The sequence below is a fragment of the Hippocampus comes genome, unplaced genomic scaffold (assembly GCF_001891065.2).
Source record: "Hippocampus comes isolate QL1 unplaced genomic scaffold, H_comes_QL1_v1.1 scaffold43, whole genome shotgun sequence".
Lineage (NCBI taxonomy): Eukaryota > Metazoa > Chordata > Actinopteri > Syngnathiformes > Syngnathidae > Hippocampus > Hippocampus comes.
Genome location: NW_017805276.1, coordinates 182,793 through 206,774, shown reverse-complemented (window position 1 = coordinate 206,774; position 23,982 = coordinate 182,793). Strand labels below are relative to the sequence as shown.

The 23,982-nt window shown below is 41.1% G+C and overlaps 2 protein-coding genes across 5 annotated transcripts; one reads left to right on the top strand and one right to left on the bottom strand.

Annotated features, from left to right (window-relative positions):
• Nucleotides 1-2,473: 2,473 nt before the first annotated feature.
• On the bottom strand, nt 2,474-11,141 carry tacc3 (transforming, acidic coiled-coil containing protein 3). 2 transcript variants are annotated; one of them, XM_019870291.1, is made up of 17 exons: nt 10,997-11,141; nt 10,024-10,189; nt 9,805-9,932; nt 9,679-9,725; nt 7,401-8,433; nt 7,271-7,325; nt 6,758-6,893; nt 6,216-6,274; nt 5,974-6,107; nt 5,844-5,886; nt 5,400-5,525; nt 4,438-4,505; nt 4,309-4,352; nt 4,075-4,235; nt 3,887-3,993; nt 3,669-3,789; nt 2,474-3,288 (listed from the first exon to the last, which is right to left on the bottom strand). In XM_019870291.1, the coding sequence occupies exons 2-17, from the start codon at nt 10,186-10,188 to the stop codon at nt 3,223-3,225; spliced, it is 2,493 nt and encodes an 830-aa protein (XP_019725850.1). In that variant the 5' UTR covers nt 10,189; nt 10,997-11,141; the 3' UTR covers nt 2,474-3,222. The 2 variants fall into 2 exon arrangements, with proteins under 2 accessions (XP_019725850.1, XP_019725851.1); XM_019870292.1 differs by lacking the exon at nt 10,997-11,141 and adding an exon at nt 10,311-10,588 and having other exon boundaries at nt 3,223-3,288.
• Nucleotides 11,142-11,568: 427 nt separating this feature from the next.
• Nucleotides 11,569-23,852, top strand: kif15 (kinesin family member 15). Of its 3 annotated transcripts, XM_019870198.1 has the most exons (35): nt 11,570-11,738; nt 11,968-11,998; nt 12,295-12,481; nt 12,564-12,640; nt 13,743-13,780; nt 13,857-13,948; nt 14,038-14,214; nt 14,295-14,504; nt 14,841-14,966; nt 15,387-15,509; nt 15,613-15,757; nt 15,844-15,935; nt 16,359-16,568; nt 16,657-16,834; nt 16,907-17,048; nt 17,543-17,684; nt 17,802-17,969; nt 18,040-18,168; nt 18,849-18,954; nt 19,026-19,191; nt 19,270-19,420; nt 19,542-19,627; nt 19,701-19,779; nt 20,400-20,486; nt 20,571-20,675; nt 21,255-21,377; nt 21,495-21,641; nt 21,736-21,828; nt 21,906-22,070; nt 22,803-22,897; nt 22,970-23,036; nt 23,110-23,147; nt 23,247-23,379; nt 23,479-23,610; nt 23,687-23,852. In XM_019870198.1, exons 1-35 carry the CDS (start codon nt 11,720-11,722, stop codon nt 23,747-23,749), a joined length of 4,122 nt encoding a protein of 1,373 aa, XP_019725757.1. In that variant the 5' UTR covers nt 11,570-11,719; the 3' UTR covers nt 23,750-23,852. The 3 variants fall into 3 exon arrangements, 2 of the variants coding, with proteins under 2 accessions (XP_019725758.1, XP_019725757.1); XM_019870199.1 differs by lacking the exons at nt 23,479-23,610; nt 23,687-23,852 and having other exon boundaries at nt 11,569-11,738; nt 23,110-23,151; nt 23,247-23,352; XR_002168284.1 differs by lacking the exons at nt 22,803-22,897; nt 22,970-23,036; nt 23,110-23,147; ... (1 more) ...; nt 23,479-23,610; nt 23,687-23,852 and having other exon boundaries at nt 11,569-11,738; nt 21,704-21,828; nt 21,906-22,011.
• The last annotated feature ends 130 nt before the right edge of the window (nt 23,853-23,982 follow it).

Below are 23,982 nucleotides of genomic sequence, written 5' to 3'. Positions count from 1 at the left end.
TGACTACGAGGACGGTGATGAGGAGGGTTCGCCTCCCCCGGCAACAGGTGTATTCAAAGGTTATTTAATAATTGACTTTTGAATACATGTATGTAAATAGTTGGGTCTCCGATACAGTGCGACTTTAATTGACAGCCGACCTCATCAAATTGTATTGTTTCTTTCACGAACTATTTGGTATTTAATTCTGTCATTGTGGTCTTAAAGTTGATGTGTCTCATTGCGCTATTTTAGAAACCTCCCTTGGGACTACGGCTGAAAACTAGCATTTATGCTAAGTCCGGCACATTTACAGTTTATTCTTGTGTTGATTAATGTGCACTGTCCCAATGAAATAAATACAAATAAAATAAAAATAAATAATAATGAAAAGAGATGTAAAGCGCTCGCTTTAGAAACGTGCATGTGCCCTTGTCCCAGCAGTTTTTGCGGCATGATGAGGGCTGGCAAAATTGCACCAGAGGACAAGAAGTAGGCTGGAAAAACATTCCTGACCCTTGGGATATTTATTATTGTTTTACAAAAGAATCCAACATATATATTAAGACACCCAGATTCAGTTTAAAAAATGATTACGTCTCTGTTAAGTAGAACATAATTAAAGTATTTTACACGAAGGCATTGGAAAAACCTTAAATTGGAAACGAATGTAAGCACATACTGCCTTCTAGTGCGTTGTTCTGTAAATTACAAGCAGACGAAAACGCATTCAACAGAAAAAAATGTAGGTTGATCTAAAGTTGATTCAATATATTTTATCCATACATTTATTGAATCCAACACAAATATGATTGTTCGGATTTGTTTGTTTTTAACGTGTTCATCATGTCTGTAAATATTAGACCAACCTCGTATTTTTCTATTGGAATTACGGTTCGGTTGCTTTTCATTGTTAATCATATTTTTTACGGGATATAAAATACGGAATTATATTAACTTTTAATTAATGTCCATAAATGTAAGACAACTTAGTGTATTTGTTTAACTTGAATTACATTAACCGAAATAAATGCAGTTTGAATTTAATGTAAGTCATCTTTGTGATCTATAAATCAAGCAATATACTATGTTGCGTAAAACAAGGGGTCGTATCCTACCCTTCTCTACTTGAGATACACACCAAATTGCCTTTTGTTGGTTTGATGTTGCTAATTTGGCCTTTAAACGTAAGCAACTGGAAGATTTTGCGCTTTGGCGAGCTTTTACATGTTACTTTTTAATACTCTTGACCATGGGCGTCATTAGGCCTATTTTAGGGAGGCTTCAGCCACCCTAAAAATGTCTTTAGCCCCCCTAAATAATTTCATTGCATTATTTAAAAAAAAGTATTATTTATTTTTCCTGTACTTTTGCTAATATATTGCATCAAATTCAATGTAATGTGGCCATTTTAAATTAGATTTCGATAACCTGCCATTATTGTAATGTTAAATCTCCCAGGTTTCCTGAACGCAACAGGTTTTGCGTTTGCATTTGACGTGTCTGTCACCATCGCCACATCAAATGCTAACGCAACAACTGACAGTTCATTGCCGAAAGTCAGGTTGAGTCGACAGCATGGATATTCGACAGTTTTTTAGAAAGGTAAATTAAGTATTCAATGCATAAAGTTTACAGAACAGTTGTGAGACCGGCTATGATGTACGGTCTCGAGACACTAGCAATTGGCAAAAGACAGGAGGCAGAGTTAGAGGTGGCTGAGTTAAAGATGCTGAGATTCTCCTTAGGAGTGACAAGGATGGACAGGATCAGAAATGAGGTCATCAGAGGGACAACTCAGACAGGAAAGTTTGGAGAAAAAGTGAGAGAGGCCAGACTGAGATGGTTTGGACATGTACAGAGGAGGGACAGGGGATACATTGGTAGGGAAATGTTAGAGATGGAGCTACCAGGTAGGAGACAGAGAGGAAGGCCAAAGAGGAGATTCATGGATGCCGTGAGGGAAGACATGCAGGTAGTTGGAGTCAGAGTAGAGGATGCAGAGAACAGGGAAAGATGGAAATTAATGACTCGCTGTGGCAACCCCTGAAAAGGGACAAGCCAAAAGGAGAAGAAGAAGAAGATCTAGTCCAGTTAAAGTCCAGGGGAGGAAGCCCCATCATAGTAAAGAGGATACTAATGTGATGTGTGTAGTTCTTCATAGCCTCTTCATTTTGCTCTCAAAGTGCACGGAATTGATGGATTTTTAACAGAATGTAGAAAAAAATTCTCCCGGGGGGGCATGCCCCCGGACCCCCCTAAAGGGGCTGTGTTCCCCTTGGGGCTAAGCCCCCCTTGTTCTTGAAACCTAGTGACGCCCCTGCTCTTGACAAAAGCTACCGCCGTACCAAATAAAATTCACTCGTAATCCTGCTGACTCAAACCAAATCGTGCCACTTAAAAATGATCCTTCTTGAGTCGGATCATACTCCCATCTAGCCATCGGATTTACAGGACACATCGAATCATCTTTTAATGGAGAGAGGCACATCCCTTACTGTTGAATTGAATTTTATTAACATTACAGCATTTTTCCCACTCATTCGTAATCTAGAGAAAATACAAGTTTTTCAAATCGAGATGCTTTTCAAAAAGTTTTAACAAAAATACAAACACAACAACACACATTTTCATCACTCCTCAGTGTTTCCCCCAATCAAAACAAAGGCCCATTTTGCTTTTGAGAAAACAGCACACCACCGAGCAAAATGTCAGAAAAAAGTGGAATGTACATGTTAATTTTGTACCTTCTGCCACAAGTTGAAGGCAGTTTGATGAACAAAAATACAGTTTGAGGAATTACAGAATTTCCCTTGGCACACCTGATTTTGCCTGAGACAACAAAGTGGCAGTGCAAATTTCAACATACTCTAATGCAGTATATTGCAAAAACATTTTACACTGTGGCGGCCATTTGCAGCCCACTGGTCAGCAATACAAACAAACAAATAAGGTCAAAAGTGCAGCAGGTGAGGAATATCTTTTTCTATTTTTACATTTCAATAATGTTGTCCTGTCGTTAATTTAAGCCTCATGCATGAAGAACACAAATTTTCTGTCTTGTACGATAATTTCTTCTGGGTTCACAAAAATCAGCACACTTTGTACAAGTTAATCCTCTTTATTACTATTTTAAAGTATTGTAAAAACATTGACAAAATAACAAAATGTACCGAAACAAGAGAATGAAAGTGATGAGACCAAAAGGGGACAGACAACGAAATATGTACAAGTGCAAGTCAATCAACCCTTCTGGACGTTGCTGATGAGCTCATCACAGAGTTTGGTCAGCTCTTCAGCCTCCTTCACCTATGACAATAAATAGAAGCATTTTTGAGTCACTTGCAAGGAAGTTCTAAAAATAGCTCATCAGTGATCGGACATTGTGATTTCCTTGGAATGTTGTAGAAGTGATCATTTGAAAATCAACACTTGCAGAGATGTTTCGAGATAAAAGGTGCATATTGATATTGCATTTCCTACCATGTTCAATCTATGTGAGAAATCAACAACATGATCATTGTCTTCATATTGATGAATATTAATTATTAATAAACGTAAAGGTGGAGGGATGCTTCAGTGTTGGAGGACATTGAATTGAATATTTGGAATTGTAAATAAGTAAAAAAGTAATCAACGCATTTGGCCCAGACTGTATATTTTATTCAAATCTGTTAGAGTGCATTCACCTTCTGGTCCAGGTTCTTCTCCAGCGAGTGCACCTTCAACTGCTCGCGCCGCAGCTGGACTTGCAGCGCCGACACCTCTGCCTTGTTCTTGGAGCGCACCTCAGCGATTTCCTCGTTGGCCCTATTGGACAGGACAAGCGTTGAGGTGAGCGAGGAAAGCTTCATGTAGATTTACTCTTAACTACACAAGCGTTTTTTTCTTTTTTTTTTTTTTTTACTGGCTAATTTTTTCCTCGGCGTGGGCTTTAAGGGTCTGGTAGCGCTTCTCGTCCTTCTTGATCCTCTCCAGGTAGTCCTGAGCACAAGCCTTCAGGGTTTCCTCATTCTGCAAGGGGAAATGCCATCGGTTCACTGTCACATTGCACCAACGCCTTGAATGTTATTCAACCGAGGAAGCGGTTCGGACCTTTTTGTAACCCTCGATGATTTCCTTGTACTTCTCCAGTCGTCTAAAAAGGTCCGAGAGTGATCTCTCCATGGCGTTGAGATCACTGGAGACCTGCTCCTTTTCCAGCAGGACCTCGTTCAGCTTGGCCAGCGAAGCCTCGCGCTCCTTCTCTTGGTCCGCTGAACAACAGCCGTAGAGTCTTACATCTTAGCGACAATGCTTGATAATATGGCAATTTATTTTAAAACTCACCCATCATTTTTGCAATGATGAGCTCAAATTCTGCAATTATTTTCCTGTTGGAAAAGGGGAAATGTCAGTTTATATTTATAAACAGCGCTATGTCATGAAAAGGATCCTGCCCCCCCCCTGACCTCCTACCTCATTTCCTGACCATCGCCTTGTAACTGGTTGTACTTTGTGCACATTTGGTCCTCTTTTGTCTTGGCCTGTAAAAAAAGACAACAATTTACTACACTGACAACAGCACTCTTGCTAGGTACTATAATATACACATTCATACATACACATTTTATTGCTGGAGTCGTCGTACAGATGACATAAATCCGTTTCCAATTAGGAGCAGAACAACACAAAGCCAACGTATACGCGATTGAAACATATTCTATTCCTCTTTTTTTTCCATATCGTCTCAAAAACACACCAGCCACTTGCTTCGACAAGCAATTTACTGACTCAGGCATACACTGTTATTTATGCCAAAAGTACTGCGTGCCAACACAACAGACAATTTGCTGCCTCCCTTGTGAGACAACCATCAATCAACGATAGGCTGGACACGTTATAAAGACACGAGGTGACAGCCATTCACAAAGCAGCAGAAGAAAAGGAGAAGTACAGTAAAGATGAGACTTAAACACACTCAATTAAGAAAGTTACAAAAACTAAAATAATATCGTTAATTTTTTTTTTTTTTTTCCCGGGAAGACACTGCAGCATGCCTTTTCACAGGTGGACATGGACCACAGTAGACTTGAAGGCTGCTTCAAATAATCTATGGTTCTATCAAACAAAAGTGGCCCCTACACACATGCTATGAGCCCATCATTCTTCTATGCAAGTTTTAATAAATGAATGCTTTAACTTGAGAATAATCTTATTCTTATTGGAACTCTTACAGTACGTTTCTTGTAAAAGAAAGTAAGTCAGTTGAATTTATAGAACACATGCGCGCCGTGGCGCACGGTCAGGATGGTACCACCTCTGCCTCAATTTGAGCCAGGATAAAGATAAGAAAACCCCAATTATGATTGGTAAAAGATGGTGATGCTCCTTTCGGTTATTGGTTTTAGTTCGATTCAAAAACAAAGTGCAGGTCATACCTCAGCCTGGATTTTGGCAATGGCTGCATCCATGTCTTTCTGACTATACTTGAGCACGTCAATGATGTCTTCTGTGCTTGCAGGCTGCGAGAAAGCTGGGATGAGGCTCTCGAGTATTTGGGGAGTCTGCAAGACAGGTCAACAAAACACGGTAAGCATTTGATTTCATGTCCCCAATCACCACTTCCCAATGGAAAGGGAAAGAATCCACTTTCAATTTTCTTTAAATGTTCTCAACCCCTGTTCGTCAGCATTACAAAAACATTTTCCCGCGCTTCTTTGAGTTGCTGCCACCATTGGCTTGGCATCAGAAGCCCTGCGGTGGCTGCCACCACCCCCCAACTATCTTTATGATTCATTATCAGATGTTTGTGCCCATCCTTATTCCAGTACAACCAACAATTGGTAACAGTCAGTGGATGGACTAAACAAGCGGTGACTCACAGGAGCTGCGGTAGAATCTTCAGCCATCGGTAGAGTTTCAAACCTAAATTGGACAGAACAAAATACCACCGTTGAGATTTTAAAACACGACATTATGTGCTGTCCGGGAGGTGCAAGGCAACATTCATACCGTGAAACGAGAGAAGTCGTGCAAGGAGCCTGTGGTGGAAACCCAGGACCTCCTCCACACTTTTTCGGGCTCTCCCTCAGCAGGGGGTCGAACTTGAGGTACAAGGACTGTTTGCGCAACGCAGACTCCTTGAACTTATTGCATCCAAAAAAAAAAAAAAAAAAAAAAAAAAATCCAATATTTAAACAAATAAAACGTTTGAGATTGTGTATTATTGCTCACAGAAATACCAAACCACTCACACTGCTTGAGCCAAACTGTTCAAGGTAGTCGATTTGCCCCTCAAAGTTGTTGGACATGACTAAGGAGAAATTAAAACAAATAAATGAGCCAGCTTGAACGAGAAAAAAAGGTTTAGTAAGACCAACGTGAAAATAGAATGAAACTACATTTGACAGGAGGTGGTTGTGATCCAAAAAAAAAAAAAAAAAAAACGAAAAAAGAATCAAAGTAACAAAATTCCTGCACACACATACACAAACACACAATGAGACACCAAAAGTTGATTTGTCCAAACTTGAGAAAGAACTCCTTCCATATAATTCCATAACTTCTGGCATTTTTGTTCTTGAATTTCAATTGTTTTCTCAGAATATTATACATACAGTATATACTGTATCTTCTCAAGTGGGGCCCTCCTTACTCAATCATCCCAATGAATTTCAAATCATGGTAAAAATACTGTAATTAAAAAAAAAAAAAAGCTCAATGGAAAGTAGCTACATACAGTACCAAGTTGAAATAAAAGATGATAAAACAATCTGACCATTAAGAATCTACTTACACTCAGTGCCAGGCACAAACACTTCAGTGAAGTTTGACAGGCTAGTCTGTGGTTGTTGTTCGGCTAAATTGTCTGCAGCCTTCTCAGCTTTGGGGGGTGAACCCTGCTCATTGACACAAGCAGACTCCTCAACTTTCTGTGAGTAAAAGAAAGAAAATGTAATTATAGAAGAAATAACACAGTATCGTCCTTCATATGACTGGCTCGTACTGTAGCTCCCATTAAACTATGGAAGAGAACCATTTCCCAAACGATTCAAGTTCAATTGTTTTTTTCTTAATACCTCAAACTAGTAGAGACAAAAATCCTTTGTTTTTTTTTAAAAAAAGATTCTTAGCCAAAAAAAAAATTATGATTGTTGCGATTACAATAAATCCCTGCTATTCAGAGTCGATAGGAACCAAGACACACTTTGACTTCTTCCGTCAGGAGAGATCTCGTCCCTACGAGACAGGAGCTAATCAAATATTCATTTGTAAAAGCAAACCACAACTAGGCAATGGTTCACGGTACCTGCTCTTGTAGCACTTCAGCGGTGGCTTCCACTGTGGACGCGCTCTCATCGGCCCTACAAACGAGAAAGGCGCATATTTTGTTTTGCAAGACAAAACTCAAAGGGAGATTCCTTTCGGTGTTGGCATACTGAGCAGGTGTCTCGTGTGTAGAGTTGTGCTCGGGGCTGGTGTGCAGACTGCTCTTGGGAGAGTTGCTGATGTTGGACTTTGTGCCAAAGGGGTTAAAGTTGGGGTCATCCAACTTTACAAAGTCAAAAGAGTACAAGGCTTTGGGGGCACTCGCATCTGCATCATCACTGGCCGACGACTTGTCCGCGTCACCTGCCGGCGCCTTGGTGTTGGACAAAGACTTTCCCTCTTTGGGCTTGTGGCCAGGTGGTTTTCTGCCAATCCTCTTGGGCAGGGGTTTCTGTTTGACCTCACCACCATCCAAGTTGAACTCCAGCTTGATCGGACCTGCCTTGGTGGGCGGGGCCGCCAACGGGGTCTCCGAATCAACCCCTTGAGCGTACGATGGAGTAGGGGTCGCGGTGGCGATGAGGTTCACGTCAACTTGTACAGGGAGCCCCTGGAGCACCTCTTCATCTGCAGGCTTGATCGGGGCTTTCTCTGCGGGGGTGTTACTGTCTGGTGCCTTCCTCGACAGGACAGGGGAATTCTGGATTTTGGAGCCCCCGGTTATAAAAGGATCCACTGTGTCACAACTGTCAAAATCAAAGTTGTAAGTTCCTTTTGCCAAAAGGGGCGCATCTTCTCCAAAATCCTGTGAGGGTTTGTTTTCGTCGCCTCTGGGGGGCATCTCAGCGGGGACATGGTCAGGCGTTTCGCTACGCGACTCTTGCTCCACAGCTGGAACCTTCAGCACTGTGACCACGCTGCTGTCTGCAGAGCTGACCTCGGCAGAGACGTTGACGAGGGAGTTCTCCACAGAGCGGGTGAATGGAAGAGTCTCATCCAATGCCAAATCCGACTTGTTGGTGGGCTCCTCACACTGACTGTCTGGTTGTTTGGGAGAAGGGTTCTCAACCACAGGCCTCGGGGGGGAGAGAACCATCTTATTAGAACTCCCGAAAGGGTTTATGTTGTCCAGATTGTCAAAGTCCAACTGATAACCTCCTTTGCTTTGGATTGGCATATCATCATCAGGATAGGAAGACAGTTCTGTGACAAAATAAAGAAAATGATCCTCTATATGATCTGCTTTTGTATTTGGAAATCAACCAAACCATTTTGAAAAAAAAAAAAACATCCCCCCCCCAAAAAACTTCAACTCAGTGAGCACCCAAATTAAATCAACAAATGTGACTACCACAGGGCATCACTCAAAATGTGCCACTTTAACCTAAGTTTCTGCATTAAGACACCACAATAGAGCTCCGAAGCCCTATCGGCGAGAAAAGTAGGACTAGTACTCAAATTAGGTAGGGTGCTATCAGTAAAGCTGCACCCATTTGATAAGAAACATTTGTAAGTTTGTCCAAAATGAGAACGAGTGAGAGCCAGATCGTTCGCTTGAGAAGATGAAAAAAAGGCTAAAAATGATCATTTTTAAAGAATAACAAGACTATTTTTCCACTAGACATTGCTTTGGGGGCATCTGAGGGGGGTTAAAATCATACATTGTTTTTTGTTGTTTTTGTCACATGGTATGTTGTTACGTCATGTGGACCTGATGTGGATTGTTTTCAGCATTTTTGGCCACAACATCCGTCAAAGAAGAATCTGTGCTTGGTGGTTGCGCCTTCTTGGCGGCACGCGTGAACCGGCACTGATATTGATCGGGAGGAATGTCGGCGCCATTTGACTGTCGCTACTGGACAGTTCCGGGGCGCTTGTGTCTTGCGCCTGAAGTAGGCAGCATTTTCACAGGAGCGTCAGCGCGGAGCGCCGATGCGTATGTGGAACTGGGAGTCGCGGCTTGGAATTGTAGTGGATTTACATGGGACAGGAGAAGAGAGCCAACCTCTTTTTCGTTAATGGATGCTACAGCTTCTTGTTGCTTTCAAGTTTAGCTTGTAGCAGACGTGTGCACATTGCAGCATGACGTCTTTGATCCACTGGTGAAAAGGATACTTTGATTCGCTCCTCTTTCATCTATAACTGCTTCAGACAACAAAGTGTATGCAGGAAAGTGGTTAAGATTGCACTATTGTCTGTGTCTAATGTGTTGTCTTGTATTATTTTGTCATTTTATGTTAACTTTTCTTTTGATGGCGGCGCGGGCACCCGCAGCGGCTCCTCTTGTTGTATGTTGTGAGAGGGAAGAAATTTCATCTGTGCTGTACAGCACATTTGACAAAGTTGTACTTGACTTGAATACAACACAACTGCAAATAGTTGACTTCTTAACCAACTAACACAGGATAGTATTTGAAAAGCCCTCTGATGGAAAAAGACTACCGGTACCTTGTGCGGGACCATCTTCTTCCTTTGACGTCTCTTGTGGCATAGTGCTGTAAGGAAGAGGATATTTTTTTCTTTTAAATGGTTCATTACGCCATAGACGCATTGTACCTAAGTGACTGCACATACTTTGTTGTGTTCAAATTCAGGGACTCGATAGCTTTTGTGCACTCATCCACACTTGTCATTTTAAGCAACTTTGCAGGAGATAGAATCCTTTTAGTAACTGGATCCCTTTGCGGAGTCTGGAAACAAACCTAAACAGCAAACAAAGGTTTAGTGATAAGTAGAAAGTAGAAAAAAAAACAAAAAACAAAGAGAAGACATTGTGATGAGGTGATTGGGTACCTTCACGCCCTTCTGCATTGTCTTGCTGGGGAGGTTCTCCGTCTGCCGCAGGATGGACGGCCTCCCGGTCGGCTGGTCTAGCTCGAAAATGTCCCCACTTGTGCTGCTGTGCTTTCCTCTGGGGCAGACGCCGCGGTTCTCATCATTCACCTCAACAGAGCTCATCCTGTGTACACAGAGGAACACGGTTATCCACAACTCACTGGCAGCTCTCAAAAACACACCGAGGGGAGGGGGTCTTTGGTAAAGCTGCACCCAGTTGATAAGAAAAATGTCGAAGGTGGTACCAAAATAAGGATGAGTGAAAGCCAAAGGTTCTCCTTGAGAAGTTGAGATTTTGTTGTCTGAACTCCACTTTTCTGAATAAAATGGCACCGAGAAAGGGCTAAAAATTTGACTATTGGCACAAGAATGGGGGCCCAAAATAACACGTTTTAGTGTGCACATTATCACTGCGTTTAAAATTGTATGCAGTACTTAAAAAAATAGTTTGGAGCAGCCCGCCCCTATGTGGCCAATATTATTATATTATACACTAGAAAAAGATGCCCTTAAGAAATTGTACATCACGTGACATTCTCACGAGTTGAACCCTGTCAAATTTTCACACAGCATTGTCACCGACAAAACAAAACAACGTCATTTGGTCATCATTTGAGACCGAAATATACGTCTTTGTCACACTACGAAATTTGGACACCCATGTCGTTTCAATTTATTGTGGTCTACGCACGATGAAACGCAAGGAAAGGCCGAGTGCTGGATTGTACATGAAAAGAGAGTCAAACGTCAAAAAGCTAATTTATGTGATCCTTGAACCTTTTTAACGCTCACGTTCGTTTGTGCACACATTTTAGAATAACGGTACGGTAACAGTAATAATGGTAGACAACTTTCGTGAAACTGTCCCGATAAATTTGCCAAACAATGATATCAAACAGTAATTAGTTAATAAAAACAATAACTCACAAACCTGTTCTGGTAGGTAGCTCAGATCAAATCCCCCAAAGGAAAATCCAGAATGTAAAAAGACAAGAATGGCGTGCCTTCGTAAACCGTTTGCGTTGCTGGTGAGGGAAGACGGTTTGGATTTTAAACGCCTTGGAACGGACCAGTAAGGGCCTTTGGAACATTCGAAGGAGCCAATCACGTGAAACCCGGAAATGACACTTCTACGACTGTCCCCTATGAAATATAACAATGTCCAAATGAAAGCTGTTAAGACTCTGGCTATGTGCTCCTTATTTGAAATTTATGTTTGAAAATCCCCTGGCTTTTTTTTTTTTAATGTTTGTAATATATGCATGTATTAATAACGTGTTCGTTTTGTTTTCTGTTTACTGAGAATTGTATCCTGACCTGTTCAATAAAGATTGTTTGAAAAAAAAACAAATAAATTTACATTCGAACTTTTTTCTTAATTATTATTTTATTATTAAACCTCACCAATTTCGAATGTACCAGTTATAAATTTTAAAAATCCAATGTGGCCACTGAGTACAATCCAGAGGGTGGCAGTACGCAAAGACACCGAGACCAGCTGCCGCTAAATCATCAACGAAGAAAAACAGCAGGAAGAACAGGCGAGCTGCCCGCCAAATTTGCTTGTAAACAAAGTCGGCCCCGTTTTAGTCCAACAAACTATGACGAATTTTGACTTTTCCACATAACACCGAATTGTTTTAGCCCGTCAACAATGAATTTAGTAGGAAAAGGTAATACATATTAACCCCTTAAAGGTAGGATGGACTGAATAGACAGTGCCAGTTAAGCGACAGACGTTATTTAAATGCCACTACGATCTTAGGAATAGAGTTTTTCTGGCACGTGAATTGTCACTTCTGTGTGTCGTCGTAAAGATTACTTAATTATGTCAAATGCATGTAACTCGTTAAGTTTTATCGTGAACGTTATACACAATAAATTCATGTGCTTCATTTCCAGGAGGTGGCGATTCCAACCAGTTTGCTGGCAGGTAACGAATCGCACGAGACGCGGCACTAAACCATAGCCTTATTCCCTGTCACAGTCAAATCAAACATATTGTCAACCACATAATCGATAGCCATAAAAACATATCATGGTCATTATTATTTACAAATTTCACGTCCAGGCAGTGACAAAGAGGTTACACAGTTTAAAGCAAACATCAGGATGCAAATATACAGTACAGTTACACCAATATAAGCACAAGAAAAACACATTTACCAAAAAAAAAAAAAAAATCACACAAAAGGCAACTGCAACAAATGTTACATTGTGGTCTTCCAGTGCTGACAGCGATTCAATCAAAGTTTTCGTCCGAGTACGACCTCTTACCAAGGGCAGCGGACTAACCACAGATGGAGATCAGAGCTTGTGTCTCAAAGTCACCTCACCAAACACCATACGTCTGCTTGCCAAACCGGAACCGCGGACCTTCACCTATGACCATGTTGCTGACATGGACACGTCACAGGTTTGGGGGAATTTTTGTGATGTTACTGTTCCCATACTGGACTATCTTTGTGTCGTGAACCTTGTGCGGTATTCTTCAACAGGACTCTGTTTTCTCCAGCGTGGCCAAGAATATTGTGGAGTCATGTATGAATGGATACAATGGAACCATTTTTGCCTAGTAAGTTGATGAAATTGTCAAAAGGACAGATTACACTGTGATTCATCATTGATGTGTTTAAAGGAGACTTTTTTGTTTAAAACAGTGCACAGGTGTCTTTGAAAGATGTCTGTCACATTCTTTTGTCAAAAATACCCGAGGCATAAAACAAAAAAAAAATCCTGCATGCTTCAAACTACATTTATTGTACCGTTGATATTAGCCCCATTAAAGTGGATTCACTTCACATAATGAGCGCATGGACAAATAATCATTAAACTCAAACAACCCACTAATTCAACAACTTCACTGTTCAAGTCAAGTCAACTTAATCGTCAAATGTGCTCTATGTGCAACATACAGCACAGATGAAATTTCTTTCCTCTCAACCACAGGAGAGAGAGGAGCCGCTGCGGGTACCCGCGCCGCCATCGACAGAACAGTTGCCAAAATATCACCACATAACATAAAACACAGACAGTCATTCAATCTTAACCACTTTTTCTGCATACACTGCGAATCCCAGTTCCACATACGCATCTGCGCTCTGCGCTGACGCTCCTTTCTTCTCATCGTCGGTATCGACGTAACAAACAACACCATGTGACAAAACAAAACACAAAAAGAACAAAAAAAGAACTAAAAAAAAAGCAAGGCTCTTGAAGAGCACTTGCCGATGACTGCTAAATTGGGTGCCATCTTGGAGGGAAAAAAGGGGGGGAGGAGATGTGCCACTTACAGTATGAGATGTCTAACACTGTTTGCTAATGCCAATCTGTACCTCCCATTAAATTCATTGCAGCTCTGCTTACCAATTGGCTCTGACATGATAGCACTGGTGTTAGAGCCTTGGGGGATGTGGCGTTTCTGTATGTTAGTGGCTCTGCATGATCGTATTTCAGACAATGTAGTCCGGCTGCCACTTGAAAGTGGTTCTAGGTCTTTGCACAGCTTCAATGATCAGGTCACAGGCAATTATGTGAATAGAGCCAAAGGGTTCGCTCACTGGCACATTTTCAGAAATAGGCAGATAACTAAGCAAGAAGTACATTATGGCTGACACTCCAGAGAGTCCCAATTGTTTGACCTAATTTGCTCATTAACTATTCTATTTCTTCTGCAGCGGGCAAACAGGATCAGGAAAAACGTTCACAATGCTCGGTGAGAATTCAGGTTCAATTCAGTGTACTGTTGGTGTTGTACACATGGTAATAAAACCAGTATATTCCACTACTAGGGCCCTCTGAGTTGGACAACTTTACGGATGAATTGCGGGGTGTTATTCCTCGCAGTTTTGAGTACCTGTTCTTTCTCATCAACAGAGAAATGGTAAGGTCGAGCGGCGCCATTTCATCACCGTAAACAGAAAGTCCAGACCTTGGCTTGTTACATGTTTCTTCGATCATTTTCCCTTTCAGTCTCAGTCCAAAAGTTTTCTCTGTAAATGTTCATTCATCGAGATTTACAATGAACAAATCTTTGACCTCCTGGACACGGCCTCCGCCAGCCTCTTTGTCAGAGAGAACATCAAGAAGGGTGTGTTTGTGGAGGGGGCGTTGGAGAGGTTTGTCAGCTCTGCTGCTGAAGCATACCAGGTAGGAATTTGTAATCAGAGGCAAACGAACCTCATCATTGCCTGTTTTTGTGTAAGGTTATTATGGTCCGTGACTTGTAGGTGTTGTCTCATGGCTGGCGTAATCGCAGAGTGGCCTCCACTTCCATGAACCGCGAGTCTTCTAGGTCTCATGCTGTGTTCACCATGACTCTGGAGTCCAAGGAATCCATCAATGAGGTGGTGAACATTCGAATGTCTCAGCTGAACCTGGTTGACCTGGCTGGCTCAGAGAGGCAGAAAGACACACACACCGAAGGCTCCAGGCTCAAGGTAACAATTCTTGTTTGTTTCTAGAATTGATTATTTGATCAATTGTCTCTTGGATTCATTTAATAATTGGATTAAAAATATTTTTTTCATTGAATTTTACAGCAAAATCATTTTTACCCATTATGGTTTATTAGCTTATTATCCTTTTTAATGATTAAAGAAAACATTTTAGCAACATATTACTGGTTCACCCGATGATTTCAAATGAAACACATTTTCAGACTCTGATGTACGTTGCGGTATCAAATGGCCTACAGGCCGGCAGCGGCCCACGTCTCAGTGATAGGGAGCCGCTATCTTAATCGAATGCTGTTTTGTGGTCCGCTTCTATTACAGGAGGCCAGCAGCATCAATCGCTCCCTCATGTGCCTTGGTCAGGTGATCATGGCTTTGGTCGATGTGTCCAATGGGAAGAATCGCCACATTTGCTATCGAGACTCCAAATTAACCTTCCTGTTGCGGGTGAGTCGCTTAAGAAGCAAAATACAGTTTAGGAACAATTATTGTAGCTGCGTCTTTTCAAAAATAGGAAGATGTATGGAAATATGTACAATGGGTCTTTGGTTTTTGACAGAATTCATTTGCTTCGGCGGTGACATCATCCAAATTTGTACATAAATTAAAATGGGCTGCAGACTGTCACTAAGCTACACTCACATCGTGGTAAAGTCATAATTACGCCAAATGTTTGTATGGAATACATTTTTAGGCCCTAAAAACAAAGCAAACAAATAACGGAGTGTGCCTTCTTGTGCCATGTGACCTCATGTTTAGTTCTACTTGCACAGACATTACATGCCATCTCTAACATGTAAAATGTTGTATATCTGAGCTCTCATCATCATGACATGACATAGCGTTCAAGACTTTCTGACATTTCAGGACTCTCTTGGAGGAAATGCAAAGACTTACATCATAGCCAATGTTCACCCTGGATCAAAATGTTTTGGAGAAACATTATCAACGTTACAATTTGCCCAGAGAGCAAAGCTGATCAAGAACAAGGTATGGCTGTTATTTAAAAAAAAAAAAAAAAAAAGACCATGTTGTCGGGTTATTTTACAATTACTTTATAGCACTTTGTAGTATATTGTTATGATTTTTACAGGCCATTGTCAACGAGGACACCCAAGGAAATGTAAGACAGCTGCAGGCTGAGGTGAAGAAGCTGAAGGAGCAGCTTATGCAGGCTATCTCGTCTCACCAAGTGGATTATGGGAAAGATGTAGCACCTGGAGGACAACTCAACTCAAGTAATACTCACAGCACACTTGTGCACAATGCACTTCATAATTTTCTGGTGTTTGTGTCAAAATATTAAATGTTCTTGTCTCACCAGAGCTCTACGTGGATGCTAAACATGGCTCCTTGTACAAAACCAAGTTTATGGCTGCTGTTCGTTTGTGGAAGAAACGAGAGGAAGAGAAGAAGGTATTGCACATTTTCTTTTTTTTTTCTTTTTTAAAGCTTCATGTTGTTTAAGGGATACTGTTTTGACTGGGGTAGGATTACACAATCAACACAACCAATTTTCATGGAGCTTTGTGAAGGGGTTACACATGCATCACATATGGGTGAGGTTTTGGATAAAGGTGGGGATGTATGAAATTTTTGTGCTCTTTGTTGTTTTGAGAGAGTTTGGGGATTTTGTCCTAGAAATAAAAGTTTTAAGCCACTAAAGAGTCAACAAAACTGCCCGCAGTGTCCGCAATCAAAAATTACAATGGTCTCTACTTTTTGTTAAAAAACAAACAAAAAAAAAAAAACTCAATGAAAAACGTCCAATATCAGAACCGCAAACCTGGAACCTGCGATGGAGGGGGAAGTTTACTGTGTTTGTGTGATTGCATGCAGGTTCTGCTTAAGAAGACATCTCAGCTGGAGGAGGCCTGGACTCAGAAGGACAAGTTCATCCACTCCAGTCGCCTGATCATCAAATTCCGAGAGGATCATATTAGTCGCCTGGAGAAAAAACTCAAGGCAGAATGTGGCACAGTTGCAGACGTGGAGTCGCAGGCTCTCATTGACCAGCTAAAAGAAGAGATTAGTATTTTACGATACCAGGTAAAACTTTATCTCAAACGTAACTACTACATTCCACTCCATAGTCACATCTACCCACACTACATCCTTCTGTACATTTGCCCTCAAGATTGAACATCACCCCAAGATGACTCGCTATGCAGCAGAGAACTACAGCCTCAGAGAGGAGAATCGTCAGCTCCGTTCCCTTGAGTCAGTGAAGAAAGCCGACGAGGATGAAGCACAAGTTGCACAAGAGCTTGAAGAAGATTTCCAGAGGGCCATGGAGGTGGATAGGAACATGGAAAGTAAGTTGTAAACATAAAATATAGATCAGAGCCTATTTCAATGTTTGTGACAAATCTCTCGCCGTGCCACAGCTCCAGCCGGTGCTTCAACCTCCTTGGCGACGGATGCTCTTGGTCCACCCGCAGTGGAGAAGCTGAAAGCTCAGCTGCTTCAAAAACAGTCAGATCTTACAGCAGTTCTACAGGCCTTTGAGGAGTACAAGGAAATCACTAAGTAAGATGTAAATTTTATTATACAAACTAAAGCACTCTCTGTGTCTATGATGATAAAAGCTAAGCGTTTTGTGAATAATGCCTTCACATAGGACGGAAACCGTAGTGAACGTTAGTTCATCAACATTAATCGTTATTACGTGGATGTCGGGACTGAGGCGTGCAGCAAATAATAAAAACGTGCAAATAATTAATGCCACCGCTCCTCACCGTACTCCTCGACCCCATCCCCCCCAATTGTTTTGCAATGGCTTATATTCATAGTTTAAACCCTAAATATTCCTCAAAATATGATGGCTAACAATTTAGCATAATCTTAAACTCATTACGTTACCCTTAATAGTTATTGTTATTCATTTTGACAATCACGAAAGAAATTTGGGAGGCAGGTTCTTGAGCGACTCCCTTCCCAATAAATATGCCACCTATCGCTAAAAAACGTGAATGTAGACTTTTTTTATATGTGTTTCTTTTTTCTTTTTTTTTTTTCCTCAGGAAGCAGATGTCTCAGTTAGAGTCAGACAAACGATACCTTGACAAGTCCAACAGGCATTTGGAAAACATTTTGGAAGCCACAAATGCCTACAAAAAGCAAGAAGTCTCTGAATTGAACAGAATTCATGTTGAAACTCTCAAGGTGAGGTGTGGATCGTTTAAGTCATTTTATAGGAGACCAAAAAAAAGGGGAATACATCAGTAGTATTTTCTTCTGCCACAATAATTTTTCTTATATATCGCCTTCTTCAAACACCAGATTCTCACTACACCCACCAAAGCATACAACCTGCGCTCCCGTCTCGTACCAATGTCCAGCCCAGAACATTTGAACAGCAGCATCAACGATCAAAATGACATTTTGGCCGAGCCATCCCCTTCACACACAACCGAGATGGCTCTGACTGAAGAACTGCGTCAAGTGCAGGTAATCAAAATTGTTGCGTGGACTAGTGTGGTTATTTTGAAATTCACCACGTTGTTTTATGTTTTCTCAGGAGCAAGCGAGTCAGGTTCGGGCCCAGCTGGGGGAGGAGGAACTGAAGAACAGCAAGCTGATGCAGCAAATTGCAAAACTAGAGGAGCAGATCCACGTCATGTCACTGGAGTCTGGACAAAAGGAAGAGGTGAGGCATTTCCTCAGTTTTGGGTAAGACATGATTTTTATCCAATTTGGCCGGATGACAATTTTTATTGGTCCTATTTCCATTTATACTGCAGAGACGCATATCCAGTATGGCTGTTTTGCATTGATAAAACACATGTGCAGACACTCAAACTTGATGTACTTATAACAGTCCTCAAATATTTTATTCTTTCTGGAGGGCGTAACAAAAAATAATGAAGAAGCACTGACCTGTAAGCAACACAGAGCAGCATGGACCTGTATCAGATTTGGACGTTATGATCACCTCGAGCAAAAATGTTGTGGTTTCACAGGACAGTATTGCAATTACAACTCTAAAATATATTATTTTGAAATGTTTTGGTAAATGACTTTTTCTCAATGGAATGTAATCAATTGTATTTTGAAACAACATATGGAGTATTTGGTATATTAGTAAGCATGAAAGCAAAATAGACAATTGAATGTTTTTGAATGAAATCAAAATGTGGTACAATAATAATAAATATCGGATCTACATTTGGAAGACGCCTCGGTCTAATCTTCCTCATATCTGTTTCCATTCGTGTTTATCCATTTCCGCTGCAACAACACATCCCAACTGTGCGACTTGAGAGTAAATATTCATAATTGTGTCACTTCAACCAGTTTTAATATTGGCTTACTTTTGTCCTGATGCAGCAACTTTCAACTGAGCGCACTAACAAGAACAGAGATCATCTCAAACTACAGGAGATGATCAACAGCCTGCAACAGAAACATCAGTGCGAACAGGAGACTGCAGAAGGTGCCGTTTCGGCCAAGTGTTTTCAAAACATTTTCGAAATGGTGAATGAAGGTGTGCTTTCCGACTTTCAGTATTAAAAAGTGAGATCCGAGATCTACGTCTGGTGCTGCAGTCATCCGACAAGGAACTGGCCATCGTGAAGGAGGAGCTCAGAGACAAGCAAAGTGAGCAGCAGAGACAGGCGAGCCAGCTCTCCAGCAGTCTGATCGCCACGCAGCTCCAGCTTGACAAAGTCCAGTAAGGAGCCATCGGTGTGGATGTGTTGTCCGTTACTGTTGCCCAATAACCTCCGGTTGAGCAATGTTGTCATGTCAGGCTGGAATGGGAGCAGCTTCTGGAGCAGCACCACACTCTGCAGGATTCTTTCGACCAGCTGCAAGCCGAGGCAAAGTTTGATGCGGATCATGCGAGACAGCAGATGCAGGACAGGCAGCAGGAGATCAGCCAACTGAGAGCTCAGATTGCCGTCAGTGAACTTGTAAACTGCAACCATGTCTTCCCGACTCAAGCTGTTATATAAGTTACATCATGCAGTTGTTTTTTTTTTTGTTTGTTTGTTTGTTTTTTTTTGGGGGGGGTTGCAATAGGAGTTAAACAACTCTCTGGAAACGGAGCAAGAGCACACTCGCACCCTGACCTACCAGTTAAGAGAGAGCAGAGAAAATACATCGAAGTGAGTTCTGGCTGTTGTCTTGATTCGAACGTTATTTGGAAAAACCTTCAAATGTTTTCTGGTATACTTTCAGAGAACTTAGTGAAACGGCTGAGGAGAACACACGGCTCAGCAAGCAAGTCTTGGACATGACCGTGCAAATCCAACAGCAGGTCAGCCCATTACTGTATTGTGATGTATCGAGAACACCCCCCCCTCCCCCACCCAATACTGTATTGTGATGTATCAAGAACACCCCCCCACCCAATTCTTCCAAGTTGTTCTAATTTCAAAACAGTTTTATCTAAAACAGAAAATAATGTAAATTTTTTTTTTTTACCGGCACAACTGAATCCATCATATATTCAGAACTGTGCAGACAATGTTTTAAGTTATATTTTACCGTCATTAACTGTTAGAATAGTACAAAGAGAGTAATTTCGTCATAAAACTCGAAGTAGAACGACTCAAAGCTGCTTGAGTGAATAGGGAGTTTGCAAGACAACACTGCCACCTAGTGGCGCTCAGGGTTATTGCTGGAATTGGTATTGCATTTACTTACGTATTTTTTTAATATAATTGATATTTTATTTTAATTCACCACTCCGACTGCTCATTATATTGTATTGTCAACCTTTCGTATGTCGTAAGTTCCACAAAAGCGTTCACAAAAAAGCCAAAGACAAGGCAAAACACAACATCCATTTTGATACGCAATTTGCTGAAGATGTTTAGATTCTGAGTTGTCTTTGTATACTGTATTACCTTTGACCGTGTCATTTTCATTTCAAAGGTCTCCAAACTTGATCACCGAGAGCAAAATCTCTGTACTGCCAATGAAACCATAAAAGGCCTGGAGCAGAAGGTTGAACAGGACAAAGTAGGCCCCAGTGAATTATTGTCCTTTTCTACATGCTTCCAGCTCATCTACTGCCTGTCTAAATCTCTTTTCTTTTTTTGTCAGGATGTCGTCCTTCATCTGATCAATCAAACCCGAGACCTCCGCAGTGAGCTCAATCACAAAGAACAGACCATTGCACATCTGTCAGGAGACATCAGCGATATCACTGTACTTTAAACCATACTCTGTTTTCACCTTTCATGTCTACAATTATGTCAGAGTATTGCTTTGATCACAGCTAGTTAGTGGGTTATGCAAAAAAGGGCCGGGTTTGATACCCTACTGTACCATTGCGTTTGTCATATATGAAGCAAGAAGTTGTTTGCATTGAATTTCCAGTTTCTGAAAACATATTTGAGCACTGCAACCAAAATTTCCCCAAGTTTTGTTTCCAAGGTGGCGACGTATACCTGATTTTTATGTAGTCCATCACTAACCTTGGCTTACGCAGCTTTTAAGTCCTAATACTGGAGACATTTATTTGACAAACACTTTTAGCTCATACAGTTGTGATAAAACAATCCCCCCCCCAAAAAATTAGTATGACGGTAATCGAGCCTGACCACATATTATTATGCAACTACATTCATTGCTCAGAGACAGATTTTTGGTTTGATCCCACGCAAGTGGAATTTTTAAATTTTGAGGGGAAGAAATGAACACGAGTATTGACACAACCTTGATTTCCCTTCCGTTACTTACGATGCTCAAAATTTAATGCATCGCGTCTTGATATTGCTCCTCCAGGCCAAGTACAATGCTGCCTGCTTGGAACGAAAAGGCGTCGAAGAGCAAAACACCAAGATGCAAGCTGAAATCACAGACCTAAAAGAAGCCCTGGAAAGGAGTTGTGCATCAAGCAAAATAGAGGTTAGTGTGACTGTATTTCACATCACTGCCATCATGTGTAACAGATAATTTAAAAAAACAACAACAACAACAAAAAACGTGTGTGTGTGTGTGTGTGTGTGTGTGTGTGTGTGTCAGGTTGAAGTACTGCAGGACGAGGTCATTTACGCAAACGAGGAGGTTGAAAGACTTACAAAGGTTTTAGATGAGCACAACAACCTCCTCGAAGCTGCTCAAGAGCAAGCTGCTCAGAAGGACATTGTGATCCAGAATCTCCAGCAGAAGGTAATTGATCCCCATGGTGGCAGGCATTTAGCCTAACCATCAAATTTCACTTCATAATTCAGATACACATCAAACAAAACTGTGTGTGGCCCAGGTCCAACAGCAGCACGAAGCTGTGGAAAAAACAATAAGAAACGGAGCTCTCAAAAATGTCGAGTCAACTTGCACTCCTAAAGCAATAGCGAAGGTAACAGTACTTTTTTTAATTCTCTCTATATGGACATGGCTTAATAGTTTGTTGTGACTATTTTCTGCTCGTTCAAGACCCCCTGCACACCAGGAAGCTTCAGCCGGGACTTAACCCAGGTCCTCGAGAGTCAGGAGAGGGAACTGGAGAATCGCCGGTCCTCCATGATGACCATGGAGATTCTCTTGGCAGAGCTCAATGCTGAGAGAGCTGCCAAGAATGAGGAGATTCAACGGCTCAAAGTATGTACAGTAGAGACGTAACGATTAATCAACAACCAAATCATTATCACATTGATAATACAGTACTGTAAACGTATTCTTCTTGCAAAGGTTTGAACTTTGAGTGTGTTTAAATAAGAGAGAAATGTGTAAAAATGTTAATGGTGAAGTTTACAGCCTCAACACATATCGTATCATGTATCATATTTAAAAAAAAAAGTTTCCTACTTCGTGGATTTCACCTATTGCGGGTTATTTTTGGAATGTAAACCCCGCGAGAAACGCTGGAGTGAAAGATTCTTCACAAATAGGTTTTAAGCTTTTTAATGCTGCACCTTGTTGATGTGTACTAATTCCGATTCTGATTCTAATTTAGGCAACGACATTTTAACACGCACTGTGGAGTAACTCATGTAGACAGACTATAACAATACTCACAGGCATATACAGTATTCTTTATCATCTGTGGAAAACTGACTATTACTAAAGCCCATGAGGAGTTTTATAAGTGCCATAATAGTGTTATTTTCCTCATTATGAATCACCGTACAAAGATTTTTGGAGGGTTTTTCTAGAAGGGTGGAACGGATTATGGCACTTTCATTTATTTCAGTGGGGAAGGATGATTTGAGTGCAAGTTTTTGAAACCGCATGAACGTGGTCACTTCAGAAATTAGACTCGTATCTCAAGGCACCACTGTAGTTTTTTTTGTTTTGCCTGCAAGAATTCTAATGTGTTTTCTTTGCCCTCAGACCCAGCTGACTGAGAAAGAGGTGGTCCGCATGGAGATTCAGGGCTTGCTTGACCAGTTTTATAATAAAAAGCCCCAGGGTGGAACTACCAACAGGTTGGGTTGAATCAGCCATACAGCACACAGTGGCAGAGGGACATGAATGATGCTTTATTTTCCAACTTTCAGTGAGGAGCTCATTGAAGGCATCAAACAGTCTCTTCTGAAGGAGCTGCAAGAGGAACGAGAAGAGAAGGTTTGCATTTTTTGTTCTTCTTGATGTGAAAGTTTTTAGATGTCTTCACTGTTGCTGTGTTCGTCTTGTACAGGAAAAAGTGATACAAAGGCTCTCTGACACTCAAAAAAAGTAAGCCCTCAACGGTGTACATGTACATACATGTACAATGCTAATTCACTCCTCGATATGTGCACAAGATTGAACAAGTTTATTCCATCTGTTGCTTAGAATGCAGACCCAGGAGTCCATGTTGGCCCAGTCTCAGACTTGTGTCCAGGAGCTGACCACAGAACTGAGAAATCGCTGTCTAGAACTGAGAGAGTTGAGCCACAGGGTTCAGGATGAGGACAGACTCGTCAAGGTCAGAGCCCCTCAGTGATTTATGTATTTATTTAGCTCAAAATGATATGAATATTATTTAGCACATTGCTTTGATAAGTGAAAGTGACTCCTCTTCCAGGAGAATGAGCTTCTCCGTAAACAGAATGTTCAGCTGTCTGAGGAGAATGGAAAACTGGTGGGGCACAAGAACCACAAACAGAGGATTGAATATTTGGTCAAGTTAAAGAAGGACAACACCAGACTGCAGGCGGTGAGTATCATTTGTGTCTGGAATGTTAAACATTAATGTTAACATTAATGGGTTTTATTTTGGGTATATTTTTCAGGAAAATGAAAAGCTTCGATCAGCGATGAGCATTATGCAAGACAACAGTGGACCTTTGCTGTGATGCTTTTTATACTTGCCCCTGTAAAAAAAAATCAGGGGTCAAGTGTCTTTACAGTCACTTGAAGTGATTTTTTTAAAAATCATTTTTGTATGTTTTTGTTTACAAGTGAAAAATAGAACAAAACAAAAAAACTATTTTAGAGCAAATGGAGCTACTGCCCTTTCTTTTTCACAAGTCCTAAAATTATCATAAGCTATGCTAATATACAGTACTGGCTAGTGAAAAGTGTGTGG

Excerpts from the sequence above, each read along its gene's own strand:
- tacc3 (XM_019870291.1), bottom strand. The coding sequence starts at position 10,188 with ATGAGCTCTGTTGAGGTGAATGATGAGAACCGCGGCGTCTGCCCCAGA. Across the intron at positions 6,275-6,757 it reads GTTTGTGCCTGGCACTGAGT|TCATGTCCAACAACTTTGAG; the intron begins GTAAGTAGATTC and ends ATTTCTCCTTAG. Across the intron at positions 3,289-3,668 it reads AGAAGAACCTGGACCAGAAG|GTGAAGGAGGCTGAAGAGCT; the intron begins GTGAATGCACTC and ends TTATTGTCATAG.
- kif15 (XM_019870198.1), top strand. Across the intron at positions 21,378-21,494 it reads GTGCATCAAGCAAAATAGAG|GTTGAAGTACTGCAGGACGA; the intron begins GTTAGTGTGACT and ends TGTGTGTGTCAG. Across the intron at positions 23,611-23,686 it reads ACAACACCAGACTGCAGGCG|GAAAATGAAAAGCTTCGATC; the intron begins GTGAGTATCATT and ends TATATTTTTCAG.